At 40.3% G+C, this 20,100-nt stretch overlaps 2 protein-coding genes across 3 annotated transcripts; one reads left to right on the forward strand and one right to left on the reverse strand.

Annotated features, from left to right (window-relative positions):
* Positions 1-490: 490 nt before the first annotated feature.
* On the forward strand, positions 491-9,442 carry nherf2 (NHERF family PDZ scaffold protein 2). 2 transcript variants are annotated; one of them, XM_085912098.1, is made up of 6 exons: positions 491-1,130; positions 2,064-2,357; positions 5,250-5,441; positions 6,024-6,170; positions 6,647-6,865; positions 6,943-9,442. In XM_085912098.1, exons 1-6 carry the CDS (start codon positions 924-926, stop codon positions 7,108-7,110), a joined length of 1,227 nt encoding a protein of 408 aa, XP_085768224.1. In that variant the 5' UTR covers positions 491-923; the 3' UTR covers positions 7,111-9,442. The 2 variants fall into 2 exon arrangements, with proteins under 2 accessions (XP_085768224.1, XP_085768225.1); XM_085912099.1 differs by having other exon boundaries at positions 5,256-5,441.
* On the reverse strand, positions 8,837-18,970 carry tnpo2b (transportin 2b). The gene is made up of 23 exons (XM_085912097.1): positions 18,759-18,970; positions 17,887-17,986; positions 17,655-17,730; positions 17,387-17,536; positions 17,080-17,186; positions 16,847-16,980; positions 16,425-16,506; positions 14,886-15,008; positions 14,689-14,807; positions 14,523-14,583; positions 14,258-14,429; positions 14,023-14,175; positions 13,460-13,685; positions 13,208-13,379; positions 12,797-12,991; positions 12,551-12,709; positions 12,292-12,379; positions 12,001-12,195; positions 11,826-11,901; positions 11,479-11,578; positions 11,338-11,412; positions 10,787-10,916; positions 8,837-10,448 (listed from the first exon to the last, which is right to left on the reverse strand). Exons 2-22 carry the CDS (start codon positions 17,983-17,985, stop codon positions 10,809-10,811), a joined length of 2,670 nt encoding a protein of 889 aa, XP_085768223.1. The 5' UTR covers position 17,986; positions 18,759-18,970; the 3' UTR covers positions 8,837-10,448; positions 10,787-10,808.
* Between the last annotated feature and the right edge of the window lie 1,130 nt (positions 18,971-20,100).

The following is a 20,100-nucleotide window of genomic DNA, read 5'->3' on the forward strand; positions in this document are numbered from 1 at the left end:
CGCCAAAATGCTTTGTGAGTCATAGGAACAAACTAAATATTATGTTGTTGCAGCCTTGGGAAACAAACATTTATTTGGTAGCGTGACTTTTTTTTCTGCCCGCTCCAAACAACATCACATGACGAGATTTGTAAGAGGACAAGCTGTACACAAGGCAACAATTACACAAAAGCAAAGAATACAAAAGAAAAACGTTTTCTGTTTTTTTTTTTTTGCTGGTGTATTTGCTCGCCCAATAAAACTGTGTCAACTAGTCATGTCTTAACATTTTGAAAGGGGGCTGTCATTTCATATCTGGCTTTATTTGATTAGTGTTCCTACATTTATCATTTAAAACTACCACAATGAGGCCTTTTTTTTAATCAATTTGGTTTAAATTCCATCTCGGAAATCTGCAAGCCGACTGGCTCTAACTTGGCACTTTCTGCCCCCTGATGCGCTCGTCAGCTCGGCCTCAGTGCGCCAGTTCAACTCGGGTGCGCGTGTACGGGACCAGTTTCTGACACCTCCTCCTCAACTTCCTCCTCCTCCTCCTGTGTGGCTCAGACAGCAGGGAACGCCCTTCTGACGAGAACAATTAAGAATTACGCGTGAGAAGGAGCTTTCTAATCTCTGATAATACTCTCCCATGGACAGACATCATTTTTTTTGACGCTTTTCATCCTTCGCATATGTTTGGTGCCCTCATGCGTGAGCTACGGATTTTGTTTGCACGATGGGTTAAGCATTCATTAGTTTTAGCCTAGTTTTCATCTGCACTTTGGACAATTGCGCCTCTTAATGGAGCACATGATGCGTAATGATGATGCTCTTTTGCGCACAGGAGCGCTGCACTCGTGATGGATTAGTTGTGACTCCCCACAGAGCACCTGTTTAATCTCCGCAGACTCCTCAACTTGTGCGCCGCTTTTTGACTTGCTGGAATGGAACGCGATCTGAGACCCAGGGTTTGCTACCTGGTCCAAACAGAACACGGGTATGGCTTCCACTTGCATGGCGAGAAGAATAAAGGTGGACAGTTTATCCGGAAAGTTGAACCCGGCTCGTCGGCTGATCAGGGTGGACTGAGACCCGGTGATCGAGTGGTGGAGGTGAACGGCGAGAATGTGGAGAACGACAGCCATGGTCAGGTGAGTGGAGTGCCGACTTGCAGGTGAATTGGCCTTTGCGTGGAAGCGCGAGATCACCTGTGAGATGCAAACAATAAATCCCTTACCAGTTGGACCACTTTTACTTCGCCCGAGGAGGAGGAGGAGGGGGTACTTAAATGGGTCAATGTAAGCCTTGTGTAAAGGTGTCATGTTGAAAGTATGTTATTTACAGAACAGTTGGCGGGAGAGAATATGAAATGAATGGATGGATGTGGTATGAAATAACATCAACGGGTGTTAAATGATTGAGGTTTCTTTGCCTGAATTGGGATTGATGCATAAACCGCTATTTGAATCCAGATGTTGCTCATGAACATTTTGCCATATGTTGTCAAACACCTATTTTTATCTGCTTGCGCTCGATGATGATGATGTTCATGATGATGATGATGATGCTGATGATGATGTCATGCACACAAATTTAAATTCATTTTAATTTGACTATGATTGTTTTCATTCCTAAAGTTATAACAAGACTAAATTCCATTCATAATTTGAGTTGTATTCATGTTCAAAAACTTTAACGTGTTTTACTTGGTCGTTTAATAAAGGTAATTTTACACCTGGTCTGTGTGCAAAGTGCCCTTAACCAACTTCTGTTTGATATTGTAAATTTATAAATTTCTGGAGTGATTTGGCGCGACATCAAAAAAATTGGATTGAATTTGGATCAAAAGTTAATCAAATTTTCCTTTTTTTCATTCAGTTACAGTGCAAGTTGAATTATTATAATAAATTGACTTTGTTGCTAATTTATGCAGCACACAACTCATGTATAACAAATCCTATCTGAACTTTTTGAACTTTGAAATTTTCTCGCGTATATAAATATAAAAAAAAAAAAAACAGCATACAAATGCAAGCAAAATACTTAACATCCTTAAATGAGTGACCCATATCTACTGTATACAGGTGGTGGAGCGAATTCGAGAGGTGCCTCATCGCACCAGACTATTAGTAGTGGACCGAGACACAGATGATTACCTTCACAGCTGTGGTCTAGCTTGCACAGAAGATTTGGCCATTGAGATGGGGACCCTTTCCCCGCGTCTTTCACCATCAACTTCACCCTTACCTAGGGAGAATTCGCCCAAGTCCCCTAAACATGACCACACGCTTGTTGTTGCAAACTCGCCCACTTTTTTGGTCTCACCAGGCAAAGTGAAGAGGTCCTCTGTGACATCAAGTACTGTGACGGACACAGAGGTAAGCATCATTTTCATCATCTCAATGGCACCAGAACATTAAAAGTAATGGTAGCTTTAGGTGTATTAATTAAGGTGCATTAATTTAAAAAAAATACATATGCTATGTAGATTATTAAATCAGAGTTGGTTAATTGGTTGCATGTCAGCCAACGACGAGCTAAGCTACAGTGGTAAAAACCAATGTCATTGATTACACACCCTTAAATCTAACGTCCGCCGAGAAATAATCCCGATTTAATCTCTTACGCTGTGCTGTCTGCATTTAGTCTAAAAGCAGTGCCAGAGCGTCTGGCAATTTCTTTCTGAGAGAGAATGACCGTCAAAAAGAGGACAACACCTGAGAAGAGAGGGAAAACATGCTCTCACGTTCTTTGTGGCACAATGCAACTTGTATTCTTGTCTTGTAACACCGTGTCCCTCAAAAGGTCTTGAGTCAGTGTAATATTTGTTTACAATGCAGTGTTCTCTGAGGTGTGGTCATTTCAGCCGTCTCTGTCTGCTTACTGAGTGTTAACACTATAAACATATTTTTTTATTACCTGATTACTGTATCCAACTCAACAAAAATCTGTGACATTTACAAAGTACTGCAGTCACCAAAGTGTGAAGGGAATGATACTTGCTTAACCTTTTATTTCCAGAGAGAGAGAGCGAGAGAGAAGAAATTGGAATATACTTTTTAAATATTAGACTCTATGCAGCATAATGTAAAAGAAAATTGGGATGCAGTGATTTTGTGGGATCTCTGTGGAAAATTATTTTTAGTTCTTTTATATTTTTTGTTCACAAATTTATGTGATTGAGGCCTTCCACACCAAACTCACCCAGCCTTTGACTGGCCATTTTTTATTTTTTTTTTCTTAAATGAAACATGCCATGTTCAAAGTCGCTGATAGCGTAGGGGTACCCTCGTCAGACTTGTGAGTGTGTGTGTGTGTGTGTGTGTGTGTGTGTGTGTGTGTGTGTGTGTGTGTGTGGGCAGTGTGAACTCGATTACCTCTCAGTGACGGTGAGAATCTGGGTGTGACGTACCGGTGCTTGGGTCTGCTGGGGACTCGCATCCGAGGCAGGGCAAACATGAACAAACAGACCGTTTGAAGGATCCAATCATCTTAGCATGAGTGGGATCTTCTCTAGAAGCACTTTCTCAGTGGTTATGGCTGCGGCCAGTTTAGAGTGTAGTCCATCTAGGCATGAAATGAGCTGCGATAGGCTCCATCACCTCTTGTGACCCTGAAAAGGATAAGAGATGGTCAAAATGGATGACATGTTCGAAAAGCTTTCACACAATAATTACAATAAAAAACATGTTCATCACAATTGTAAAAAAGATATAATCAAGTATCGGTACTTGGTATCGGCAAGTACTAAAATATGATATCAGTGCATCCCTAAAATAAATGTTTCCTTCAGATTATATTGCTTTGTTGAAGTGTTATTTATGTAAGACTTTGAAGCTGAAGTGGATGGACCAAGCATTTTAAAAATTCATACTTTGAAGGCAGGAATCCTATTTTATACTCTATAGTTATATTTTGTTGCGCTTGAGTGATCTGTTATTACCAAAAAATATTTATATTGTTTATTATTGTGGTTAAAGTTAAAGTGGTGTAGACTGCATGGTTTCAAGTATTCCGGATGTAAACATAAGAAATTTCCTAAATATGAATACAGCTGAATATATTGCCACACAGTTTCAAGCCCAGATCTTCTAGTGAGGTCTTGATTTTAGCTGACTTCAGAACACTCTGTCAGATCTCTCTGTTTGGGCTCCAAACAAGCTCCATTGTCAGTACCATGCCTCAAATCAACAGGATAAATAGTGGCAGCCCTTCGGCGGTGAATATGATTCTTTTTCATATTCTTGGTTAAAATTACTGATAATCAATCATGTGGTAGATCACGTATTTTATGACATCATTTATTATACAATCAAGCAGATTTTACACGACATGCATGTGGGTAAAACTGATCAAAAAACTTTTCTACTTTTGCGTGCCTGGTTGCCCAGGTGGACTTTTAACTAGAATGTTGTAGCATATGCTCATCACACACATGAAATAAAAATGGCAACATCGGTTAAAATATGTTTTCAACACTGCAGACGATTTTTGCCAATTCTTCAAGTAGGAATTCTTTTCTTAATCGTCTTGCATAATGCTTGACATTATCAAACATGTAAACACAGACAGGATTTCATTGTTGCGTGGGGTGAGCAGACGCCCAAATAAAGGTCGTTGTCACCAAAGTCTTGGCTGGATTGGTGACACATAGTTTTTCTGCAAATCATTTCTTAAAAATCCAGCAAAAAAAATAAAAGAAAATAGAGCACATCTGTACTTAACAGTTTTAGTTTTTAACAGTCTTTTGTTTTAGTTGTGCACAGACATTATTCATCTTCTCCTAAATGATTTTGTTCATCAAGTGTCACTGTGGGATCATCTTATTTCACCGAAAAGTGTTTACATTTGAAAAATGTTTTTGATCAGAAATCTTTGGGGATTGATTGTGGATTAAAATCTGAACTAAATTCTTAATCTTAATCATTTCTACAAATATGATCAAACTGATTATTTTGTTCCAGTTTGCTGCCTGCATGTGTCTCAGATAGAGACACATGTTATGTTATATATATATTTATTTACAAAAAAATTGTGTCTCAAAGACATTTTGACATTTCAATCTAGCAATCAAAAATATTCTTCATCCAGCCATGAAATTTCCGTATCTTGATTTGTATTTTTACTGTAATCCTGCTTTTAGTGGGCAACCAGTCTAGGGTGAAATCAATTGAATGGATGGAGGAAGGAATAGTTGTACAGAAGCCATGATTGAAATGACATCTTTCAATCGACATTTTTGGTAACATTTGCATTTTTATTTGACCCAGCTACAGATTGAGGCCTCTCCAGAGCCGTCAACTGAGCTCCTCCCTCGCCTGTGTCATTTGGTTAAGGGGAAAACTGGCTACGGCTTCAACCTGCACAGCAATAAGGCAAAGGGCGGACAATTTGTACGCTCGGTCGACCCGCATTCACCTGCAGAGAGAGCTGATGTCCGCCCAGGAGACCGACTGGTGGAGGTGCACGCACACACATGTACACACACACACACACACACACACACACACACACACACACACACACACACACACACACACACACACACACACACGCGCTCTTCCAATTGACCTTTATATAGGTCAATTTCAATTTACCCATATGTCAAGTGTGGACTCCTAGGTACATCCTGATTAATCAAGTCTGTGCACTAATTTGCTCATTTGTGGACTGGGGTAAAGCAGATTAGTTGGAATTAGAGTGTCTTAGACTGCAAGGGAGAGAGACGGTGTTGAGAAGGTGAAAGGTTGGAAACCTGATGTTAGATAACCTTCAAAGGAAATGGAGGACATCTAGATCGTTGTTGTCTTTAAATGCATGTTACAAGCCGTCACATGTTCCATACCTCTCTGTCAGTGATGTGTGGAAGATATGGTGTCATGCAAATCAAGATGTCTCGACTAAAAAGTACCGTACGGGTTTAAATCTGTTTATAGCTGTGAGTGGAGACGTGCATGTTGTATAATAGCTATTTCTTCCTAATCGCTGCTGTTTCTCATTAGCATCACTCAATCCTACTTCCCTCAATCCTCCCGTTTTCCCAGGTCAATGGAGTGAACATTGAGTGTCTGAAGCACTCCGATGTGGTGGCGTTCATAAAAGCAGAAGAGCGAGAAGTTCGCCTTCTCCTTGTCGACCAAGAGACAGATGAGCTTTTCCACAGACTTGGGATCACACCCACAGCACGCCATGTATGTTTTCAAGGTTTTTTTTGGTGTGTGTTTTGTCTTTTGACCACATTTGTACATTCAGACCAGAAAGGGTAAAAAAATATTCAGAAGTAGAAGTATAGATACTTTTGAAAAGGAAGAAAAAAAAATGAAAGGAACAGTACTGATTCAACTCCAGTTCTTAAGAATAAGCAAGAAAAGTACAAACGCAGGAAAGACAAATCGAGTAATAATAATCAGCATCAAAAAATTCCAGGTTCAAGTCTTGGCTCTCGCCTTTCTATATGGAATTTGCTTCTTTTTTCTTTGCTTGTCGTTTTCTTCCGGTGCTCTGAAATCCTCCCACGCTCCGAAATCATAAATTGCCCATAAGTGGGAATGTGAATATTTCTTTGTCTATATTTGCTATATGTGTTAACCCTAACCACCTAGTGTTGGATAATAATTGTTATTATTGTTTCCTACTTTCCTTTTGTCCCCTTTTCTGTTCATCACAGGTGTACATGGATGAATCAGCTACCGAGCCTGCCTCATCTGCCGCCTCCTCTGCCCCTTCTCCTACCTCCACTGAAACGCCAATCATTCATGTCACACTGACAGACGCCGCTATGACAAACATGTCCCCTAAACAGAGGGCCAATGGGAGTTGCGCATCCCAGTCCTCGACCAGCTCTACCACTCAATCAGAGCTCAGTAGCTCTGACATGAGTTTCCAGGTATGGAAAATGGGTCCATTTGCATACGTGTGGACGCCAAGATATATAAAAGATGTGCATGTGTGTGTATTTTTAAGGTCCCTGATGAGGATGACTCGAGGGTTTTGGATCCTTTCATGGAGAGCGGCCTGCGTTTGAGTCCTACAGCAGCTGAGGCCAAACAAAAGGTTCTCGCTCGACGCAACAAAAAAAGGGCGCCCCCTATGGACTGGAGCAAGAAACAAGAGATCTTCAGCAACTTCTGATGTTACAGAGCAAGAGGAATACTTAATACAAGCATGATTTGTGACATAAATGTTATTCAGTACTTGCTAATGCATAAGCAAGAAACAAAGTAATGCAAGCAAGTACCAGACACTAACATAGTAATATTTTGGACCAAGAAATATATAATGTATCGAGGATTCATTTCATTTTGAGGATTCAAGAAAAGGCTACAAGAGTTTAGAAATATCCTGCAGTCCACCCTCATTGATCCTCTTTTAAGTATGCTCAACAAGCAGGATGAGGTCGAAGGATGATGGTGGCAATACCATGAGTTGTTCTCTTGTTAAACTGTTGCACAATATATTTTCATGTGGTGTCTCGCTTGAAAATGATTTTACCACAAAGGGCAATGAATGCTCAGTTCTCACTCCCCATCTTTCACCCTAATAATTCATGTTTCTGTTCCTACTGAAAACACTTGTCCTTGTGATAGATGTGGTTGAAATACAACTGTAAGCCTTTACAATAGTCAGCATCAGGGTCTTGGAATATTCGAGACACCAGAGATATCAAGAACTTCCTCGCTGCTCATCCCTAGCTCTTATTGATACACTTTCATCAGAACAAACCAGTTTTCTCTCTGAGTCACATGCAAAAAAAAAAACAATGCATACAGAGATACACACTTTAATGATCATAGTAGTCATAGAAATAAGTATTTCCTTTTAATTGAGCTACTCGGGGAAATGTATACTCTGCATATTACATATAGCAGCTGTTTTCAACTTTTTGAACTTGTGATTTTACCCGCATGACTGATTCAGCTGTAGTAACCAGATTCCAGTATTTCTGTTTTGAGAGTATTTTTGATTTAATCACATTTGAATAATGACTATGCAGTAACATGATGTGTGACAAAGTTTCTCTAGCTGTGTTTCCCAACCTTTGAGCCCAGGCACACATTTTACATGAGAAAAATCTCCAGCACAAAACCGAATGAAAATGTCCCAAAAAGTATGACTTGTCAAATGATGTTATGTGAATCTACATACAAATTTACTTAGTGTAAAATCTAGGCCTGTCCCATCATGAGATGGCTGACTAAAGTCATCAACAAAAAAAATCAAACATCATGCTCTTTATTGTAGACTCAATGTTTGTAAAAGTGTTCACAATAGGCCACTAAAAATAAAAAAAAAAGACATCATTTTGTACATGAATTAAACTAATTTGATTGAGTCACGAAGAACTGACTCCAGTTTAGATTGTCTTATATTTCAGTATAAACATTTGAATCTCAATGGTCACAGTTAGGGTCAAACAGACTGCTAGTGTGACTGCTAATGGCAAACAAGATGTCCAAAAAATTTTTATAATAATCGCTTATCATTATAAACATGACTATTTCTCACTCTACAATAGAATGTGTTTCCCTTTAGTATTGCTTTTTAACGGTATACTCGTTATTTCCTGTTCTTCTTTTTTTTTTTTTTTAACTCTGCTGTGGTGTGTAAATGCCGGTTGTATTGAATTCACTGTAAAATACATATGAAGCATCCACTTTGTAAAAACACAGGCTGGGAGCATGCTCACAGAGTTAGTTGGTAAGGGGCAAGCGACTCACCCCCAAAAATGAAAAGCTCACTTTCACACATCATACTAACACCCTCAATGAATCGAAATCATGCTTAAAGGCAAACAACTTCTCATGCAGGATCTGTCGAATTGGCACGCTCACCACACTCCCACTCAAGACAAGCAATATATGGCAAGGTTAGTCATTGTAAAAGTGCGGATTAGTCGCAGTTTCACAAGGTTGATTTTATTTGCCATTTAGTATTGGGATAGTTTTTTTTGTTTGTTTTTTTGCAAGTTTAAAGACACTTAAGTTCACAGTGCAGAATGACAGAACACTGACGTTGGGATAAACACATGGGTTGGATTATTTAAAAAAAAAAAAAAAAAAAGTCTGTACAAAAAAGGTCAAAACAAATAAAAAGTGCAAAAAGAACTTATCAGCAACTGAAAATAAACATTTGTGTTATGTAATTTCATATTAACAAGACATCAGTAGCAGCAAAAAAAAAAAAAAAAGTGGACCAGATGTAAAACATCATAGATATTTGCTTAAACTATCAATATGGCAGCAAATGGATATCAATACAAATGTAGAACTGAACACACAAACGCACGCACGCACGCACGCACGCATACACACATACACGCAGTCACAGTTAACAGGTGCCAAGGACATTGCGGTGGGAGTCAAGTTTAAGCTCAGTACCATGTCAAAAACAAAGCACAATTTAATTGGCAGACACACAATGACATAAGGATTTACAAACTCCACATGCACACACATAAATTGATATATACACACACAATTAACCCTCATGAACACAACCAAGGGTGTGATTCTTTCGCTATGATTTCCTCCCCTTTGGTGTGAAAACAAATGTGTTAGCCCTAATCCTCCCTTCATGGAGGAGTGGTGTCTGTGAAGCACAATAGAGGCTATTCTCTCTCTCGCTCTCTCTTTCTCTCCAGATCAGGTAGAAAATGTGACAATAAATGTCTCGCATGGATAGTTGTGTGAAGCAGCACTGTGGTCAAAATGAAGGTAAGAAAACATCGATGTTGGGTACTGCGGTTACTTGACAGCTATGTTGAATTCGAAGACAGCAGATGAAGTAACTCTTATTGAATCCTATTACCCCAGAAAATATGATATTACCCTGAACTTAAACATAGTTAACCATGTCGGTCACTAACATGCATGCAATAGGTTGTAAAAAGTCCATAGTATAGTGCCACCCACAGTCAAATCCAAGTACTGCATATGCAGCATAATGTGCAAGTGATTTTTTTTAGTCTACACTAGAGAAGTCAGTCGGTCTTGTCCGTCTGGTGGTCAAGCTACTCTTGCGATTAGGAATCCTGATTTAAAAACAAAACAAAACAATTAAATAAAAATAAACTCGCACTATTCCTGTTCTCCCAGCTCGCTAACAGACGTGTCCGCGTCTTAGATTCCCTGCCTTGTTAATGAAGTCCCTCCCTGTCTTTCCCTCAACGTTCTCGATGCCGGTTTCTGTCCCTGCCTCCCTCACGTTTCCACGTATTTCGACTCGTCTCTCGGTCCCTCTCGCTGTCCCTACCAGTTAGTTTTTCGGTGTCGGGTCCCTGCCTATTTAATCTAGAGGTGTGTGTCCCCTGTCCCTCCCGCCCACCCTCCGTCTATGGACAAACACATAAGGGCATGGGGGCCGTCCTTCAGGGGGAGCGGCCAGAAGCGTCCCTCTCCCTCCCCCCAGATCAGGGCAGTGCAATACACAGATGGATGAGTTTCCCATTCACCTTCCTCCTGTTGGCTCACCTGCACAAACAAGGCAGAGGACACAACAAAATAGGTTACTTTTTTTGGGAAAGGTATTTCCAACATGAAGAACAATGTGAAAAAGATTGCATTTAAATAAACAATGATTGAGTGCAACTTCGGCTTTCCAGCAATTCCTAAGCGGAGTGCCTTGATGAATCAGCAAATATTGTGTATATATATATATATATATATATATATATACACAATATTTACATTGTTTAGTAGAAATAACACATCTTTGTTCATCTATTCTTTGCCAGTGCCGTATCGTGAAAAGCACAGCAACAAAACACTCTGCATAATGAATATTTTGTGCTGACATTAAGTCCATTTACCTCTTGGATGGGAGTGGAGGCTTTATACACCGTAGCAGGCTGCCAGTCGCTCCTTCAGCAGAGGGGGGAACTGCTCAGAGAACTGTTGCCAGTTCTCCTCTCCAACCTGCTCCTTGAAGCCGTGCAGGATCTGTTTGGGGAATTGGAAACAAAGTTAATATACGATTGTTCAAACCATACACTTTATTCTTGGTGAGTGGTGGCCAGGAAGGCCTTCTCTGCATCCCTAAATTCTCTCAAAAGCACTGGCCTACATTTACCACCTCAATTCTAATATTTATCTCAAGAGATTTTATTTATCATGTCCCAACATATTGTCTTAATTTTGTATGGTTAGTTTTGGCTGCACTGCCTGTTGGGTCGAGAATGGTGCAGCATTTAAAATTAAATCGTTTATTTTCCTTTGGTCATTACTTGATGATTGTAGTTCAAATATATATAAATATTTGATGAGTTTGTCTTATTTCAGGCAGTATTTAATGTTAACCAACGCACACACACACACATCAATGTGTAAAGTACTGCTATCGCCAACAATACCGGTCCCTCACCTTATAGAACATTTCTCTCAGATCATCTTTGGGGTTCACCCAGGAGGCGACTGCATCGCAGAAGAAGATGAAGTCCTGGAAAAATCAATTGAATTTAGAGGGGGAAACCTTTCATTCAGTGTACAAAATATGAAATCTCACCTGCACCACACCGCCTGGGTTCACACCAATCATCATGCAAATTCCACGAAAAGCAGAGTCTTTCTCTTCATTATCTCGAATGTTGCGGAGTGATGTGCACCTAAAGCACAAGAATCATCGACAACTTAAGTGAGAACACTCAAAAGTTGATCTAACAGGTCTTTAACAACATGAGTATTAAAAGACTCTCGTTTTCATTATGATGCGGATTGTGCACTGGTGCGATGAGGTCACATGGAACGAAAACCTCTTGCATGTGCTGGCAACTGAGCTCACAGGATTGTGAGCAGAATCCCAAACAGATATCCCAAATGAAGCAAAGCTATAAAGTTCAAACAGATTCTCACCATGGTCGGATGAACTGCGGCAGCATGGGTGCGACTTCCTGAGGACACACGTAGCCCAGTCGTCCGATGGTGATTGCTGGAAGAGAGTCCGTTTTGCGTTTATGTGGTTACTTTTGCTTTGTTTGGGAATTTTTGTGGACGTTATGTTTTTGTTTTTTTAAATCTACATATATACCTGTGTTTTCCAGTAGGGTCTTGGGAGTGTTTGGTCGATTGATGATTTCAACCAACTGACTCAGAACCATCGGAATGTACGGCTGCATCTCCACACCCATCTGCATGCATATCTCTCCGATGGCCCAGGTAGCATTGTTACAGACGGAGATGAACTCTGGGTTCAGGTTGGTCCCGAGAATTGGCATGAATTCAGCTGAAGGAGCACAGAAACACACAAAAGGAGATTATTGGGCAAGACACAGATAAGCGATTTAAGCGCTTTACATTTGTGGATATAGAAGTGGATTACCAATGCAAGGTTTGACATGAGGGAAGCAAGCCTTGGTCAAGTCTCCCAGTAGAGCAAATGAACTCTGTCTTACTTCAGGCATCGTATCCTAGGAAACAACCCAGTGAGCAAAAAATAAATAGAAGAATGTAAACACACAAAAATGTTCTTCTCGAACAGACTTCTATTCGAAACAATACTTGACAAAATCCATAATTGAATGTTACTGTCATTTATAATTTAATAGTTGCTGTGGTTTGTCGTGAAACGCATTCCGCACCTGCATGCACTGGAAGAGCAGAGTCATAATGTTGCTGCGAGCCACAAGCGTGTCCACATGTACACCCAATCCCTCAGCCAGGCCGCTCAGAAGATCTAGAGCCACAATCATGAAGTCCTTGTCAGGTGCCTCATACTGATCTGGCTGCTGACTATACATCTGAGAAAGGCACACATCAAGAAGACAACATCCGTGACTATTGGAAACTTCACAAAATAATCATCTTGTAATTTTTGGGAGGCTCACCATGGCTTGAGCCAGGGTCTTCTGGACAAGCGTGACACAACGCTGATAGACAGGCTCACAGTAGGGGAGGAAGCCACTCTGCAGTGCCGTGGCCACAGATGATAGACACTCCAGCAGGGGGAAGAGATCTTTATCTTCATCCTTCAGTTCATTCCACTTAGAAATCAAAGGTGGCATCAGCTTTTGGATGTACTCCTAAAAACAAGACGAATAATCGTTCGATATTGAAATACGGTACAGGCTATAGTCACTTGAAGACACTTTTGGAAAGAATTGTTCACTACCAAACTGTTGCTTGTGGAGTCATTTGAGTTTGCTGACACTACCTTGGCCATAATCAAATTGAGAATTTTGACTTCTAACAAGCAAAGAAATACTCTTGCTTTGGATATAGTGGGCTTGGTGGCTTACAGGCTGATTAAGATGGTGTCCCACAGAGTCTGCCAGGGTTCCTATGGCATCATAAAGGATGAGTAGATTTTTGTGCTGGTACTTCCCAAAAGCAAACACCAGCGTGTCCAAGATGAAGCTGAGGTAAGGCACTAGCTCCGTGCACGCCTCCTCTTCCAGGGTGGCAAATGCGCTTTAGAAAACATGTGGAGTGTAAGGAATTGGGAGCAGCACATGAGAACGAAGAAGTATTCTAAAGGCCCGGATGTCTACCTGCACGCCGCCTCTTGCACCCTCTTATTGCCATCCAGAATGCGTTTGAGGAGCTCAGTCATGAGAGGTTTGAGGTGAGCGTCAGGAGGCTGGCTGACCACCCAGTGTGCGTAACGACTGAGGGTCCAGCATGCGATGGAACGAACCAGGGCCTTCTTGTCACATAAGCACTGGATGAGATGGGGGATGAGTTCGGGCAAGTAAGGTACCATACCCTGCATGCATCCTGCAGATCAGAAGTTCAAATTAAACACTGCCATCAGGATGGCCATTTTAAATTATTGAAGAAAATGCAGAACAATTTTGCTATAAACACACAAGAAGAGCCAGCCAATCGCGAGGCACATTGAAAAAACAAGAACTGACACTCAACTATGGACAATGTAAAATAACTTGACGATTTTGGAATGTGGGAGGAAGCAGGAGTACAGCACGATATGGCACAGTATTCTTAAAATACTTTCATCCATCCAGTGAAACATTTGCAAGGTAACTGGTCGCTGAGGATGGCCAAGAAGGAATACCTACATTATTCAGAACAACAAATCTACAGCAGGACTCACCCTCAGCAATGGCCCCAAGGACAAGGATGCCAGATTCTTTGATGACCCAGTCAGGATGGAAGAGCAGACCTTTAAGGAGAGGCAGAAGATGGGGAAGCAACTCCTCTCGGAACACGTTGGCCAGAACATCCAGGGCCGCGGCAGAACATTTCCCTTCAGGAGGAAAACAATACTCTTTAATAATGAAAAGATTTGCTTGATACATTGATACGAGTCTATTTAGCACTTGACTTACGGAGGTTCCAATCAGACAGCGTATCGTCATCATCGTCCTCATCATCATCAATGTCTTCCCCCTCTTCACCCTCCCCTCCTTCATGCTGCAGAGTGACAGTGCGAGACTTGTGGAAACGAGGCTTGATGTCTTGTTCACTGTCTGGAATTGCCTCGTCTTCCTCTACATCGCCCTGGAGGACGAGAAAAGAAAGTGATTGAGGTCAAAGACAAAACAGGCAAACGAGGCAAATGAAGGCAGTCGCATGCCATGTAAATGGCCTTGCCTTGAGAAGAATAATATCAATTTCAGAGTATTTCATCCCATTCACTAAGATCGGAATGAGTCTGGAAAGAAAGCAGACAAACACATTTCCTACATATCAGCCAGATATGACTTCTTTGTTACGACATTAATCCAGTCCATTGACCGGCTGGCATGTGGGCACTTACTGGACCAAGTGGCCAGACAGGGCCTCTTTACAGATCGGTTGTTCAGCCAGAGTCAACCAGAACTCACAGGCCTCCAGAGCCACGTTCTCATCAGGGTCTTGAGTACGCTGCAGCATATACTGGTGGAAGCAGACGGAGAACGTTGTTGATGGCAAGACTAGCTCATTTACTTATGGTGTCGTGACTGAAGCCCCCACCTGGATGATGCTGTGCATGTGTGGGATGAGGCGGTCAATGCGGACTTCCAGCAGCATGACCAGAGCCCTGCACACGTTTTTCCGCACTTCGCTGTCCTCGTCACCTGCCAGTGCAAAGAGACTCTGGACAGGAAAGAAGCAAGGAGAAAGAGGCGTTTCAAATCCAATCCGGCCATCCATTGATTACATATAGCTATGCCAAATTTACATCTGGATATTTAATCACTGAACAAAATAAGAGAACAATTGAAATGTTGTTTTTTTTTAAGCATAGGAAAAAAAAAACCCAGAAGGGAGTGATAAATCATTGCTGTTACATCCACTGGCCATTTCGATTATTTATTGAAAGCTTGTGTTTGAATCACAGTCACGTTTATTTGCTGCAGACCCTGTGTTGAAATAATGGTGCAAAGCACATTCACACAATCACACCCACAAATCAGTTGTGTGAACTGACACAATGAGATTTGCAAACCACAAGAATAGGTTATTTAGTATACTTCATATCTCTCATTGACTCAATAAAACCTTTTTGCTATGTGAATTAATAGTTGGCAATTACAACGACATGTTGAACTTTCTTTTTTTTTTTTTGAATCATGGTACAGTAAATCTATCAAAGGTAGTGGCTAAAGTAATAATCAGAATTTTTAAGATGAAGGTAAAAACATCTTGGGCATTAAACATAAGAAACCCTTGCTTTAAAAATCTGTTTCTTTGCCACATTTTGTACACTACACAGTGGTGCCTTGAGATACCAGTTTAATTTGTTCCATGACCAAGTTAGGGTTAGCGCTTGTAACTCAAAACACTCATATCTATAATCTGGTCCAGCCTCCCGCCCCACAAAAACAAATGACAAAATTTGGTAATGATAAATATAAGTAATATGAACAAGCAGTTTTTGCATGTTTTAGTGCCATGCAATACAATTGTGCAGCTACTTCTACTGTTCCTGCCTTGACCACAGGGAGGCAGTGTAATACTATGAAGTCATGCAGACACAAAGCCAGAGGATAAAGAATATATGCCTATGAGTATGGGCGGCGCAATTATTCCAATCTTAATCTTGATCACCATCTTGGATGCAACGATTAAATATACTGATTGTCAGTGATACTTACATTTAAAATGCGGGTACTGCTGAATTAAGTACTTTTTTTAATCAGGAGGCAATGGGGGGGGAGCAATTGAACTTAAAATGAGGACATATTTATCCATCAAGCCCTATGTAAATTTTATTTTTAATCCTTCATCGTAAATATTGAACAAATTAATTGTGATAATGATTTTTGCCATAAAAATGTAAGGCTACTCTGTGTATTTTTAGATTATCTGTCTACATGTATTACTCCCCCTTTTGTGTTCCAATACCCATTTCTTCTAAAACCACTGGTTTGCATTGTTTAAGGAATTTTTTTTGTCATTATGACACTTATTTTCTTCTGATTCGAACTTAAATGGGACATTATTAAACAATTTACACGATAGATTCGGATGAGGAGGTTGAGGAAAAAATACAGTACATAAAGTACTCACCTCAATAAATGTGTCTATATTATCCATGAGAGCCTGAGCTCGACCAATGATGAACTGGTTAACGCATGCTATGGCGTGGGACCTAAGAGGAAGACAAGCATGTGGAAACCAGCAAGATTCTTTTTATACTTCCGAGGTCCAATACGATCCTTCTCCACTACATTACAGCTGTAGTAAATTACATATGCATAGAAATAGATGCACATTCAAATTAATTTTATTCAAAAGTATTAAAAGCTGTTAGCATGCAATAAAATGCATTTATCCAACAAGCAAAACATTTTATTATTTGTTGTGGGAAAAGCAATTTAATTAAAAAAATAAAAAAATAAAACACTTTATTCAAACTTTGACACAGCAACATTCCATTTTGATACATTTTCATGAATGTCAAGCCTTGTTGGAATATAATTCTCACTGACCTGATCTTGGGGCTGCAGTGTTTGAAGAACTGCAGAAACTTGGGAATCATAATGTTGAGTGGTCTGTTCAGTGCATCGCTGTCCAACAACTCAGAAGAGTCTTCGCAGATCTTTTGCAATGCTCCAAAGGAACCCTGAGAGATGAAATGAAGAAAACCACTCAAATGCAATAAATACGTAATGTAACAGGAGCTGTATTTTATTTTGTGTCTGTACTGCCTTGCCAGTCTGACCTCACAGGTGTTATAGTCCTCCGAATTCAGCAAATTGCAAAGCTGTGGCAAAAGTTCTGGCCATGTTTGAAGCTCTCCTTTGGAGGCTATGGTTGTGATCAGGATACCTTAACGAAAATAATAAATATGTTGCACATGAATATAACATGTATAGAATTCTCTGAATAACCCCCCCCCAAAGAAAAAAGTTATACCGCAACGACATTAACTGCAAAGCTTAATAGACCTACATATCAGCCTGATGCACATTGGGTACGAAATAGAAGTTACGCTAGCTTTATGCCAAGAAATCTCACAGGGCACCCACCAATTGTAGCTCTGATAAGTGGTGATGGGTCTCCAATGTTATTGAGACACTCTCGTTTGATGAAGTCAGCCACATTGGGAGGGAAATTCTGGTAGTGAGCCTTAACATTGTTCTTGAGTATCAGGCCACTGAGCGAGCGAGTCGGCTCATCTACAGAAAGAAGGCAACAAAGAGAATCAATTACAATTTACAGTATAACTACAATACTATGAGTGACATGCAAGTTCATTTGGATTTTTTTTAATGACTTTATAAAAAAAACACTCACCCTCTGACTTTAGGCTTGTGAGCACAAAGATGAGATAGTTGTTGAAATCTGGAAACTGGTTAAGTTGCTCCAGTTTCTGTGGAGTGTGTTAAGAAGTTCAACCAGCCAAGCACACGTTACAAAAGCTCACACACCCTTACATACCTAAAATGATTGTTTGACTTTTAAAACAGGTGTTAAAATACAACCAAGCTTATTATATATTCTTTTTCAAGCACATATGTATGGATACTTCTTGCACTGCTCTCTGTGTTGCTGTGTCTGGAGACTGGGAGTCCTTGAGAAGTTGAAGCACTTGTTGGAGACTTTGTTCATCTGGTTGCCACTCCATTCTGCAAGATAATAACAATGTTGAAAACACAATCTGTGTTACTATTGCTAGCCTAATTGTAAGCCATGTTAGAAAAGAAGAGGCACGGTTAGGCTTCTGTTGTTACAACGCTTTACCAATAACGTCCATGCATCAATTTTCTATTCACTTTTAGGGTCGCGGGTGTCCTGGAGCCCATCCCAGCTGATTTAGGGCAAGAGGCGGGGTACACCCTCGGCAGAGTACGTGTCGTATACACAAACAATCATTCAAAAGCATATTCACATTAGCCTTCTATTCCCCTTATCATCCAACTATAAACAGATCACATTAATATGAAGCCCACAAAACAAACATTGCGAAAGTCTCATTGTGACGCAACGAGCATCGCCATGTTAGGTAACATTTATTAGCTGTTTGGTTTTATCTGTCACTGTGATTTAACAATCCTTCTTAAGCAAATGGCCATTTTAAGTAGCCTATAATTGTGGAATTGTGATCCGACTAATCTTCTAACATGGGGCCCAGACTACACGGGTCTAGCTATCTAGCTAAGCATCGTTATAATCGTTAATACGTAACCTGCAGAAAAGAATACAATCGACAGTCCTACGTTAACCACCACTGCGGCATCTTTACAACATTTGGGGTTTGGGCTAAAATCCCTGCTAGAAGGGCCGTACAAATGAAATGTATTAATATTCATAACAGAAAGGTCGCTAATCAAAACCTCCGGCTGCTATTAAGTAGCACGGTTAGCTACTATCTGCTTGAATGTGCCGCGAAAATGTTACCTGGTCACTCCGATGTATCAAATATATGTATCTGTAGGTAATCCGAGGGCTACAGTAAGGCAGTTAACATTAACGTAGTATAATTCGGCTCTGTTTCACCGAAAACGAACATAAGAGCTCAAGAGATTTATGTGAGCGCTATGCCGCTAGCTGGTATGTGACAGAGATTGCATGCCTTGCAATCAAGCCGGGGATCACCATGAACTCACTCGGCTTCCGTACTGGGCGGACCGTCATGTAAAGCTACGTGATTTGACATTACTGTCAACCAAATGCTGTCAATTTTAATTGGCTCCTGCTCGTCGTTTATTTTTTTTATTTTTTTTGTATGAACTTGGTTCACAATTACTGTATGCGTTATATTTTCGTTTATATCTTCTCAGCTGGCCCCAAAGGTAGTCTATACACGTATTCATTCATACGCATTCAGTAATAGTTAACAATTTCCCATCATTATAGTTCACCAATAACAAATGATTGACTTGGGAAGTTTGCATTATGTTCTCATTTGTGATTGTAATTAATACAACCCGAAAGATCTCTGGATATCTTGTCTAAACGTCATAGTCTGTGACTAGTTAGTAGTCGGAGTTCTGAGGTTGTAGGTCACTGGGTGTTCTTCAGGTACTACGGCATCTTCTCACTTTCTAAAAAACTGTTTTGGGAATTAATTGAAAACAAAATTGACCTTCGGTGTGAATGTGAGTGTTTGCAATCCCTATAGCACACAAATTCAAGCTGGCTCTTGACATCAGTTCCCACAGAAACATATTCGATCATATGGCACAAGAAGTGGAACTAGTTACCACCCATAATCAATGTGACAATATGGCTTAGCAATTAAAAAAAATCTAGCAGTACAAATACACCTCTACTGGCAATTAAACTGGGCTCTTCATATGGAGCAAAAGCAGCAAGAAATTCTATAGTTAATGTTATTGTATGAAAACTATATGGACCGTCAAAACTGTTACTGTTGCACCAAATTATTTTCTAAAAAGAAGTTTTGATGTTGCACGTCACTGAAGAAGATTATTTCAGATGTTGTCCTGTTTACACAAAACATTTTGTTATTTTGTTTCATGAACTTCCATAACTCTACCCAGTATAAACGGATCAATCTATCCATCCATTCTCTGTACCACTTATCTTCACTAGGGTGTGCTGAAGCCGACCCAGCTGACTTTGACACACCAAGAATTATACATTTATGTGGTTTCACCACTGTCACTAGCAAGCATAGCTATTGAAAACAAGTTTGACACACCTGAGCACTCATCAAATCACAGTCTTTCCTTTTTATGTAATACCTGTAAGAGGCACAGACTGCAGAAGAGCAGAA

Source organism: Syngnathus leptorhynchus, chromosome 5 (assembly GCF_054491065.1).
Source record: "Syngnathus leptorhynchus isolate UIUO chromosome 5, UIUO_Slep, whole genome shotgun sequence".
NCBI classification, from domain to species: Eukaryota; Metazoa; Chordata; class Actinopteri; order Syngnathiformes; family Syngnathidae; genus Syngnathus; species Syngnathus leptorhynchus.